The 12,976-nt window shown below is 34.3% G+C and overlaps 1 protein-coding gene across 1 annotated transcript in view; it reads right to left on the minus strand.

Annotated features, from left to right (window-relative positions):
• Positions 1-12,006: 12,006 nt before the first annotated feature.
• The window catches only part of LOC127846740 (SCO-spondin-like), a 38,325-nt gene continuing 37,355 nt past the window's right edge, over positions 12,007-12,976 (minus strand). Inside the window, exons 21-22 of the mRNA XM_052378234.1 lie at positions 12,705-12,875; positions 12,007-12,258 (exon numbers count right to left, since the gene is read on the minus strand). Of these exons, the coding sequence (XP_052234194.1) occupies positions 12,113-12,258; positions 12,705-12,875 (317 nt within the window). The 3' untranslated portion in view covers positions 12,007-12,112. The remainder of the gene's footprint in view (positions 12,259-12,704; positions 12,876-12,976) is intronic.

Genomic DNA, 12,976 nt, shown 5'->3' on the forward strand with positions numbered 1-12,976 from the left:
TACGCTTTCTCTATGCTGAAACCGATTTGAAACAGTAGGACCATCCAGCTTCAAACTAAGTTCCGTCTTTACAATTCTCATGTAAAGACCGTGCTGTTGTATGGATCGGAAACCTGGAGTCGTACAAATAACCTGACTAGAAAGCTACAGGTCTTCAGCAACACCTGCTAAAGACAAATATTTCGACCCTTCAACCAGGAGCCTCAAAGCGTACAAAACAGACACCAATCACTACTGAACTATGCAGAAGAAATTAAAATTGATTGAACATGCGCTGAGAAAAAAAACAAGCCAAATATAGCGCGGAACGCCATTGATTGGAACCCTCAATGAACAAGGCAAATATGCCGTTCAGTTTTCAGATGCGAACCATTCGCGATGAACTTCAAAAAGCCAGAATGTCATTTGGAGAAGCCAAATATGTGGCCAAAGATCGGGACTGATGGCGTTCTGTGGTGGCGACCCTATGAGGTGAAGAGAATTGTGTAAGTAAATGTAAATAAGTTACAACATCTTATCTATGTCTTTCATAATGCCTGTTAATACATAAAAACAACATATAAGTATTGTATGTAAATGTTTATTTTAATAATCATGTTTAAAGCACATATTCATGTATGAACAAATATGCAGTCAATACATGGAGCAGTAATGTCGAATAATCAACACGGTGTTTACAAAGAAAAATGCAAGTCATTGAACATTTCGTTATGAACATTTAAAACTGACGTGTGTGTATGACTTTTTTATTTTAATTCTTCATTTCGCAATATAAGTTTGCAAATTGCAAATTCATACGGTTTATGATAAATATAGTGATAAGCGAGTTCCTTTCTCTGTTAATAACTACATATAGCACGTGCGTAAGTAATAAATAGACGTGTTGCTTACCACACTCTGTTCAAAGAGCTATGACTCAATGCTGGCAAAATAATTCCCGTTTGGGTCAGATATGAATATCTTCTCAATTGGATGTGAAGTCATATTTGCAAGCTTATTCGTTATATCGCAGCCAATTTCCAATGATAAAGAAGGGTCAGAAAATTCGTAAAATCGCATATTTCGTTCTACTGCGTTTTGGTTACATCGCATCTGTGTTAAGTAAAATATATATTGAAATTGGATAGGATCGGAAACCTGATTCATAGAATTATGCCAAATGTCGTTGCATCGCGAGTTGATGAATCGATTGTTTGACTAATATAATGCCCACAGAGACATAATTGAGGTTAAATATCACTAGTCGTTTTTAGAATATGTTAACTTAATCATGAACATGTATAAATTGAAACAAAAAATCACACTATGTCTGGTAATGTTTTAGTTTTCATAAATATATTTACTTTAATTCAATAAACGTTGAAAGCAGGGTGATATTAGTTACCTACGCACATAATTGCAAGACCATACCTCGATCCAATAAAGGAATAGTGGTCTGACAAACGGACAAATGCAATGCTTAATGCCTCTAACAATTTCGGGCCTAACATATTCAACGAGTAAAGCCACTAAATTTCAAATTGATACCTGTTACAGATTTCGATTTATTCCCCGTACTAGGAACCCGACGGCTGGATGGCCAGTTTCACATCCTAATTCGAGTCTACCTCCATGCGATAAAATCGTTTTGCGGCGGTTGCAAACTATTATTTTCACATTGTTTTCCAATGCTCAGATAAAAAAGATTGAAAATACTGCGGAAATAATAATCTAATAATTTTACCAATTACAAACCTGAAACGAATTCCTTGTGCCAGGTTCACAGTTGTTGAGCAAGAACTCCATGTCCCCCAATTGGACCACGTTCCATCCACTGTGTAGATATAATCATGCTAAAATATTTTGTAACATTTTTTTTTTCTAACGGCTATAAAATTGGAAAGTCATAAAACAGTGTTGTGTAAAATAAAATAAAAAAGAAATTTGCGAAACGGCGAGTATCCACCATATAATTGTGCCTTTGTCGAGCAGCTCGGTTGTTACGCGCGTCACGTCGACTTGCTACACTCCTCATTTGTGCTATTGTCTGTGTAGTACCATCGTTCACATTGAAGTTATTAACCGGACAAGCACTTTTATTATCTCCATTTAAATAAGGTGCACACGCTGTAAGTGTTCACTTTGACAATTACTTTACGCATGAAAAATATACACAGACACACACACGCACACACACAGACAATGTGCCCTTCTAAAAATAAACTTGATACTAAAAGAGCCATGTAGCCTACGACTTTAAAATGAGTTTAAATATAAAACATTATTTTACCTCATGTAACCAAGCTTTATAGTTGGCTAAGATAAAGTAAATACCACCATCCAGATAATATAGCATGGCTCTTTGGTAATAAATACGTGTTAATGTGGTTTTTCACCTTGTTTTGACTTAACTTGATTGAAATCAAATTTCGCTCAGATAATGTTAAGATAAACAGTCTAAAGAAGTATCATCACAAACTGAGTTGCAACGTGTCGTCTAAGAGGTAACAGGGTTTAAATAACATCTTACTAAAAAGTCTGAATTTCCGATTCTGGGGGTAATTTTTTGCCGATTCGGTCTGGGGTGTTTTTGGTTAATATCGAAACTTTAAGGGTAACAGTAAATATATCTGTATACAACAACCGCTGTCAAACTGTAAAATGTAATGTACGGAACCAATAAAAAATATACATTTTATTGGACGTATCAGATTTATAATTATAACTAACGTTAATTTATGGGGTGTTATAGAGTGATGTGAACTCGCACGATAGTATAGATTCACTTACACACAAGGCGGTTTCTATAACATTTCGCACAATCATAAAATAATAGGCAATATCTTATCGTTTGTAAATGAAATCGGCAGTTGTTTACATTTTTTTAATATAATACTTAAAATAACCCAATGATTTGACATGAGAACAATATGTTCTCATATGCTACCTTATACCCGTAAATTGCGGTATTGTAAATATATAGAGAGTGCCGGTTATGTGATTTCATCAAAATGAATAACTTTCCATGTATAAATAAATGATCATGACTATGTCACACTATTAGTAAAAACTATGTTCAAGCATTTCATATATGTAGATACTATAACTGCCAAATAGCGTTTTATATTTTGTGCGCAACGGAACATCTTACACAGTTTGACATTTGTGTTGTGTTATTTGGGAAAAAAAGTTCATTAAATATAGACAAGCTTTATTTCTACACAAAAGGTTGCAGTTTAACCGGTAAGTTTGACATAATTGATAGCCATGCGTATGGTTCTTGCGCGAAACACAGAGACACATGTAGTTTTTTTATTGTAGGCCAATATATGTGTCAAGGAAGTGGGATTTGTTTGATCAACAAAAATAAGTTCAAATATATTTTGTAAGGAAAACAATAAATAATTGTCATGTTTTAATCATATTAATTTGCTGAACCGGTGAAAACACCTGCCATTCAATGATTTTTCGTAATCTAAATATTACCTTATTTGCGGTTTTATAAGGATTTATCGGAGCTGAAGACAGGTTATATTTTTGGTACTGTAAATTCAGTGCGAAGGGACGAACGGACAGACAGAGTATAAAACGTACACACACTATAGGCGAATCTGTATATTAAAATGTCAGCATCAACAATTGTTTTTACACACATCATTAATATAGTAACATGCCGGGCATTGCTTATCATACCAAAACGTTGATGAAACATGATTACCTGGGCATAAGTCACGAGTACATTTTCTTTCCTCTGTAGTGGTGACATTTGCAGTGCCATTCTCACAGAATCCAATCCTCGTTGTAATACAATCACACTTTTTGGTACAGTCATGCCATTGCGTCCACGCAAAGCCATCTGAGCACGACACTTTAAGAAAAGAAACACATATTTCATTAGATATTTAATTAAGTAAATCGCATGTATTACTAGTGCATAAGGTTCTTCGCATATGAACATTATAAGCATAACTATTCCATTGAATTATTTCCTTACCAGATGTCTTTGATAATAATCACAGCAGAATGCTTATCCACATATTTATTCCGAGTGAGCATTAGTCAAAGTGTGATCATTTAATCGAAATCAAGGTGCAACAGGTTGGGCAAGTATAAAAGTCGTCCTGTGTACATATGTGTTCAAAGATCCTATGAAAAGATACGCCAGCAAGGACTGCTCAAGCTCTTTACGTTTCAAAGTAATTTTCTTATAAAGTCTACATATGTGAACCTCACGGTATGTCAAGGTTTGAAGCATGAATTGAACAAATTTTTAATAAAAATAACAATAATGATACACACCAAATAGAATAAGTCGCATCTTGACCTAGACTGGTTTCATGGAATATATATATATATAATTTCAAGCTTTGTTTTGAAGTGTCTTTACACAGTATTTGACCCGCCTAGTTGCCAATTTTGACACATGAGTCTTGATTAGAACGCACTAAGTAAAGGGCCACTGTATACTATTACTGAAAATACAAATATTAAACCTCTGGACCTTAATGTTAAAAAGAAGACATTTTAACATTTAACATTTATTTTGTTAATTAAGCAATATTGAATTGACATACCACATTTATAAGCTGTGTGCTTTGTGGTTTCCGAGAAGAGCTTGTAGATGTCTGTGCTGTACAAGTATATTTAAAACATTATATAACCTATGTTTAGGTACGTTTTTTGCAAGTGCGAAGATTTGTAAATTCATAGAAAAGGACCACAATTTATGTTAATATACAAACGTAACACTGCTGTGTCTTTTCATGATTTTGTTTTCAGAAAAGAAGACTGTAAACGTTATCAGTTTTGGACGTTATTTCGTCACATAAGTCTATATCAATCATGTCACCACTGATGCGATGCAACTAATGACGATGGAGACATGGTTTAATTAAAATTGGAAGAAGACAATTATACGATGTTTTGTACAAATACGAAACATGTGGGCCTTTTAGTTTCAGAGAATAATTTGACTGTCATTTTGCTAGGTCATTAGACTCATTATATACAAACCATGTAACCCTGCACCATTACATAATTTTTAACCGCAGGTGCATTATATAAGTTTATGTGGCACATGACGACTACGAATACTATTTATGGTTATTGCAAATTATTTATGCTCTCAGTATTATAGATTTGGAGAAGATTTTTTTAATAAATACTTATAATATATGCAGTTTACGTTCGCGGCGGGACATTTTGAACCCAGGTGCATGATTTGAAAAAAGTAGTAGTGGAACACAATACGGACTAACAAATACCCGTGCGTCTTGCATTGTCAGACAAAAATGTTGTATTCATTTCGACATTGAAATCGTTGGATGCAAACCAGACCAACATAATTGTCACTCGTTTAGGAACGACAAAATCAATATCAATTACATATTGTCTTTAAACAAATCTTCGATACATAGCATGATTTAGTTAATTGTGAAGATCATCGTTTTGAGATATCAGTGACAACTGAAATAATTGAAAATGGACCATATAAATAACCTGGCCAGGTTTAGTAATTTAAGCTATATGAAATATCATCTTATTGATATTAAAGCATACAATGACTTTGTATTATCATATTTGTGCAAAATGAGCCAAGCGGCCCGTACTAATCATTTTAAATACAATAACATGCTACTTAAATAGAGTATCAGTAATATAATTCTTATGAAATCATTCTGAAAATCTGAAAAAAAATAAAACAATCATTTTTACCTTATTCCTATCATTTTTCATGGCAACCATGATTCTGATTATAGCAAAATGAATTACAATACTTTTATACAGAACGATTAAGGAAAGATATGTATTAAATCTGGCATAAACCCTACGCGTAGTTAAGAACGATTTAATTTAGTCGATCAAGTTTATATCTGAAAAATATATTAAGTTTTTTTTTAGAAAATGTCTGCATTGACCTTTTGAATCCTAGCTGGAAAACTTGAGAAAATGTCGTTTGATATTGTTACCTTAAAAAAATATTAGTCACATTGATCTACATATGGAGTCAACCAGAATTATCAATTCTTTTGTTGAACAACTCCTCCTCTATATAACATTGCCATATAATATATTTGAAGTTTGAACAAAATTGGTCGTATGTTTAAGCCACTATGTCCTTTAAAGATATTATCGATAAATGAAGGATGTTTGAAGACGTATTCCATACACCGCTCATCCCAAGCACTTTTGTGCTCAGCTGAATAAAGAAAGCTCTCTGCTGATAATAAAATAAAATTTACCCAAGCAGGGTTTTGTGCACTTCTGTAATTGTATCGAGTCACCGCCATTACAATTCGCGTGTGCATTCGGTTTTAGTACAAAGCACTGTCGAGTACGATTCCTCGTTCCCTCGATATTACATGTAGCGTTGTAACATTCAGACCATTCGATCCAATTTTCCATGTTGCATCACCTATTAACATCGTATATATTGCTATTTAAATGAATCAATGATCACTACTCTTCCCGTATACGTTCACATACCAACTTGTATAACGCTGCTGTTAAATGTATATCATGAGACGCACACTGACACAGTCCCATCGGTGGAAATTTCACAATCTCTTTCACTGTCCTATATATAGTACCGCCAGAGTTTCCTCTTAAAAAGAACAAATCGAAGCCTAGTCGGCGACAGGTTTGCGATTTATCAATGACTTACAGACCTTATGCCGAATAGATGAATGACCAGATGAGTATGATTTATTATGTATAATGTGATATCCATGCTTCTTATGAATTTTGTGTGCCTTTTACCCCTTTCTTATTTTTCTATAACATATATCGATAAACATAACATAAATGATATTATATATACAACTGCTGTTTGAACAACGGCATTCAACATTATTACAAAACTATGTATTTGTCAACCAGCATCAGCAAGGCATGATCTTGACCTCAGCAAAATATCCGATTCGTCATTCACCGATTCAATAACTAATAGTGTGGATATGTTTTTTGCATTTTTATTATTGGTATAAATTATTTTACAATTACTATCCTACTTAAGAACAATCTTACGTAAGTAAAACATACCCATTAAAAATCGTTTTTCTTGTCGGTTATCGGGAATCGATCGTGAGCCAATGCATGTGTTTATTCCGTCGACAGCAACACATCTTGAACGAAAACTTTGTCCATACCATGGATAATATTCCCGTAACCCTACCAAAGAAAAGGAATCTTGATCTTAACCATGTAACTTTATTAATGTTAAAATTTGAACAGTTCATATGTCAATATTTCCAATAGGTGTTGGTTTCTTTCCGAACTGAAAAGGTTTTAAGTAGCTAAATTATTCCCAATAATTTAACACTTAATTTCACGCGTGTTCCTTTTTACCACGTTCTATGTTACTTTTTTATAGTGGGAAAAAATGTATAACCGTAAAAAAGATATGAATTATGCTCATATCCCATTCTACAGCAGTAATAATGTTCAAATTGAATGCGACTTACGAGCTCGAACGCTAAAAATGGTTCTTTTTATGCTCCCCCAAAATTTATTTTGGGGGGAGCATATAGTCGCCGCTTCGTCTGTCCGTGTGTGCGTCTGTCTGTCTGTCTGTCCGTCCGTCCGTGCACAATTTTTGTCCGGGCTATTTCTCAGCATCTAATGACCGGAACTCGATGAAACTTTATGGGAAGGTTCACTACCAAGAGGAGATGTGCATATTATCAGCGGCTTCTGGTCGGATGATTTTTTATAGAGTTATGGCCCTTTGAAATTTTCTATAAACAATTCTTGTCCCCCCAACTACTGTGCCCTCAAGACCAATTTTTTCCGGGCTATTTCTCAGCAAATAATGACCGGAATTCAATGAAACTTTATGGAAAGCTTCAATACCAAGTGGAGATGTTCATATTATCGGCGGGTTCTGGTCGGATGATTTTTCACAGAGTTATGGCCCTTTGAAATTTTCTATAAACAAATTCTTGTCCCACCAACTACTGTGCCCTCAAGACGTTTCCTTTTATCTGAATATAAAGTGCAATATTGTGAAAAAAAAACCTTTGCGGAGCATCACCCATCTCCGACGGTTTCTTGTTTTCTTCTGATGTCGAGGAAAAACTGCATCACAATTCTCTGATATATAGGTGCAAATGGTACATATTGTTTATTGACGTCCATCACTTCTGCCATAATACTTTTAGAGTGTCACAGGACGCAGGTCCAAAATAATAATATTTTTAAAAAGCTCATAACTTCACATTCGACAAGAGAAAATTCACAAAATACGCTGGTAATCAACTTATATGTTATTTAACCTTCAATATCTTAACAGTAATAGCATCCGAGTTACGAGCAACACATGTTCAAAGATGTCACTTTTTACTTAAAAGGGATATAACTCTGTGGCTGGCAACAGTAAAAAATACTTAGGTGACCAGGTTCATAAGCTCATCAATATATTTATAAAGTTTCGTCCTTCCAGCCATTAGCTTTGATTTCGCATTACTCCATCTCTTAAATGAGGACATAAACACATACATCTGAGCCATATTCGTATCAATACAAGACTTATTCTTGTCGTTTATGCAAGAAAACAAATGGATAGTCGCCAGTTTTTTTTTCCACAGCGCCCTTCAAATAAACATGTGATGATAATTATTTATCGAATTGGTACAGTGGCAGAAGAAGAGTATGAACTTTTACCATTGGCTTCGTTTTTGTCAGCGGCTGGTTCAGTGTCATCGATTACTGCGTAGCCATGTATGTAATAAATCTATCAATGAAAAGGTCATTATGCAAATTATTCACACAACTATTATCGATTAAACACAGATTAATGACGATCGGCAAGATAATGAAACAGTAATACTCGTCTAAAATTTCTTAGTAATCGAGCCGCTCCGTGACAAAAGCTTTGTGCCAATTACTTATTGTTTGAATATTTCAAAATGTCGTTATATTTCGTTCTGAAATAAGTTATATTTAAAAGTGAAATGCAATGTGCTTTCGAGTTGTGTTCTTGTCAAACTACTAGTACATGCACCATACAAAAAGCAATATCATTAGTGTTTGACGCTGTCATAAATGGTGTATCTAATACAGCCTTCGCCACGGAACAATTCAATAAGATTCTCATAATTTTTATAGTTATTACTTTATATGCTGACATGATTTACGCTTAATTCTCAACGGCGAAAAAAAACTATTGCTTCTGAACTATCCAAAAACACCTGAAAGTAAAATCATGCGCACATTATACAGAAATCATTTAAACTTGCCAATAAAATAGTGTTGATGGTCTATGTTTGAATTTATAAATGTGCACAAACGTGCACTTATAAAAACGTAAAGTTTATAATATATTTATATTTACTGGATTATCATGCAGAACTAGTCATTTCCCCTCCATGACACCATGGAAGCACGTGTTCCTCTCGACCAGTGTGACAACTCTGGAGTTGAATTCAGGGGCGCTGAACTAAGGTATGTCATCGTCTACTGTACAGTAGGTTGCCCCAATGGCCCCATGAATTAGGCATCCCGCAAATACGAGAACAGCCAGAAACTGTCTCATCTGCAGTGGATGTGGTTTTAAATTGATACCCCCATGATTACCCCCGAACATGATTACGCAATATACAAATTGAAGATTATAACACGATTTCAGAATGTAAGATATTTAGTTATATGTTTGCATTAAAATAGGATTTAAAATATATTTTCATCAATATCATTGTTTTCATGTTTAGTTAGTAAATATAAATTGTTGCAAATAAAAACACAATCCTGAAATTTCAAAAGGAATAAAACAGCAAAATGTAAGCAAAATTAAACTTCAGTTGTATCAGCAGACGATTATTCGTAAATTCACAACAAGGTCTTTTACTTGAGGCAAGTGACCATTTGCGATATAATGCGACGCAGGAATATACACGTGTCATGTTTTCTTGATAATAGCTTATGTCCTGGATAGATTTAGTTAAGATTATTCGACCCTTTCGACCAACGGAAACTTAATTATAACTCGGCAAATAACGCAGTAACTCGTGACAATATTTAATCGTAATAAGTAATTATAAAAAGTAACTCAGATGACTATAAAATGTCTGGTGTATACTTTCATATTTTCTAAAACTTACTACGAGAAGTATATGTTAAAAGTTATGTCATATCTTAATTTATATCTTGATAATTATCCGTTAAAACAAACTTCTTTTTATTTTTTTATAATAATGAAACGTATCGGTTGTTGTGATTCAACACATCTTGAATACTCAAATTGTAAAACTTTCCGCCCAAAAGATGAGAAAATAATATTATGTGACTTACATGTGTGAAACAAAACACGTTAATAAATCGCATTGGTCGCGTTAATGGCACATACTTGAACTCCGTAGGCAATGGGACTGTATCACAGTCACGAACTACACTAAATATCGCTGATTTGTGTTCAAAGATAAGAAACAAATGTTTTACTCGTCACCTTGCCCGTGTGAATATTTGTTTTTATATCTCTGGTATACATTTATGACCGAATGTTAATTATCCTCTCTAATGCTCTAATGCATGTGAAAACAGTTCACCCTGACGTAGTGGATAAAATAAATCGCAGTGTGTTTATCTATGGAAAACGAGTCACTTTCATGTATATAACCTTTGACATAACATATTGACGAACTTTATACTCTCCGGTGACTACTTAAACCAAATTTGACAACAGAGTTTTACTTTATCTGGTCCCAAAACATGTTTCTGCATTTGCTTTGCAATGTCGGAGCAAGTATCACAAAACAACCGCTAAGTCTGCCGATGAATATTTTAAAACCTCCATTCCATCCGTCAGTGAAGAATGTTTACTGAACCACTTAAATAACATAATTATGTTTCCAGCAAGCTGCGACGGCAATCTAAGGGTTAATACCATCTACCGACGAATTTCCGCTGATTTAAGCTACCAGAATGCCTTGTAAGCTTTTTTAAAATTTCGCGTCATTAATTGTATTGAGAGCAACAGAAACTTCCAGAGAACATAAACATGTTGCTCAGGTTACTAAATAATAGTGCATACACATTGTTAATTCACAAAAATACATGCAATTTTGCGGACACACTTGTATTTACTAAATTAAAGTTAAGACTACTATGTTATATTTGAACAATAAGAAATGATATATATAAATGCCAAATATTATTTTTTACGACTTTGTATTAGTTGTTTCTATTACAGAAAAATATAAACATGGCTGCGTAGTGTTTTTTAAGCAAAGCCATAACCCTTTTGCCATACATTCAATCACGTTTTAATTGGAAATAGTGCTTCAAATCTTCGCCTTCTAAACCCCATGGTAGCTATGTATTTTACAAGAGAGGTACCATTCAATAAACTGTTGTATATCATCATTTCACAAAGGTTTTTGCATGTGTTTGTAGTCAGTGACTTCCAACAAAATCTATCCCAAAATTATTCAGTATCGCCATAAAAAAGCAAAATAACACCATGAATTGGTGGCCATTTTATTGCATTCTACAATAAACAATGTTTTATAAAAATGAGATGAGTGTTTATGCGGAGATTGACACGTAAGATAACAGTCATATGACCATATTTATTGTTTGTCAATAGAAAAGTACCATGTACAAAGAAATCTCTATTCAAATGGTATTGAAATTCAATAAAAGATTACTGCCACATATTGTCGCAGACATTTACGAAAACTTGAGCTCACCAATACAATCCTATGTTGATCCCATGTTTATCTGTAATATATACAGCAAATAAACCCACGCTTAAGCTAGTGACCATGTTTTCTTATCAATTTTAGAAGATGACCGAATAGATGAAAGAATATTATGTTTAAATTATTTCATCTCCTGTAGCAGTAAAGCAGGAGATATGGTGTTGTTAGATATATTCATCATAGCTACGTCGGCCATCTAGAGCAACAGATCGGACGAGTGTGATCACTTTTGGTCCAGGACCACTCAAATGTCTCTTAACTGTCAATAGAAACCGACTTACGGATGAAATGACGAATTGTATACTTTACTCTTGCAATAACGAAGAGGGCATGGCAATACTCATGTTTTTATTTATATTTTTCTCAGTAATACATTTCCAATCGGAACATTTAGTCGCATTAAGCCTTCGTAATTTGTTGCGGTGAGCCCAACATCGTCAACATTGCGCCTGCGAGCAAGACACGGTGTCAAAGGCAGACCCCGGACAGTCTTCGTCGTGCCCGGAAGAACACATCCTCATACGCGACAGGGTGCCGTCACCACACGTCACCGAGCAGTCGCCGAGGAACCATTCGCTCCAACCTGATCATTTAAACGTTTTTAATTAACAAGCACATACATACATGTCTGGTTTAATAATTAATAAAATTGCGAAAGATTTTCTGAAAGATACCTAAACACATACACTTAAATTCATTTCCTGTTTTATCAATGTATAACTTTGCAATATCAAGGATAGAAAATAAGCGAAAACATAAGATGATGTCTGACAGCATGCACGAATGTTCGCAACAAATGATGTATATTCATTGTTTGTTAATGTTACTAATTAAAAAGTAATCGTTGTTTTTAGCAGAATTTCTTTAGTGTTGTTTTTAAGAAATGTGGTATACAATAAATTGAATAGTATACTACTAATATTCCCTACTGTATTATACCGACCAGAATAATGTTTAGTGGTTTAATTCTTTAATAGACCCTAGTGCCACTTTCTTGATCAGTTCCAATAATTGTATTATGAGTCGTACTTGGACATTTTGCAAGCTTGCACGCGCTTGTTTCCAGACTCTCTCCAGAACAGTTCAGGCCTCCGAAGGCGGGAGCTGGATTGGTACACGTCCTTGTTCGTTGTATGTGACCGTCTTCACATGTGACGTCACATTGCGACCATGTTGACCACGAAGACCAGGAACCATTGACTTTCAGAATGTGCAAAAGTATTAACGCTTGTCTTTCAAAACTTCATTTTATAACCCATTACATTGTAAACATAATGTTGGATAATTTCAATGTTATTCTA

The sequence above is a fragment of the Dreissena polymorpha genome, chromosome 9, assembly GCF_020536995.1.
Source record: "Dreissena polymorpha isolate Duluth1 chromosome 9, UMN_Dpol_1.0, whole genome shotgun sequence".
Taxonomy (NCBI): Eukaryota; Metazoa; Mollusca; class Bivalvia; order Myida; family Dreissenidae; genus Dreissena; species Dreissena polymorpha.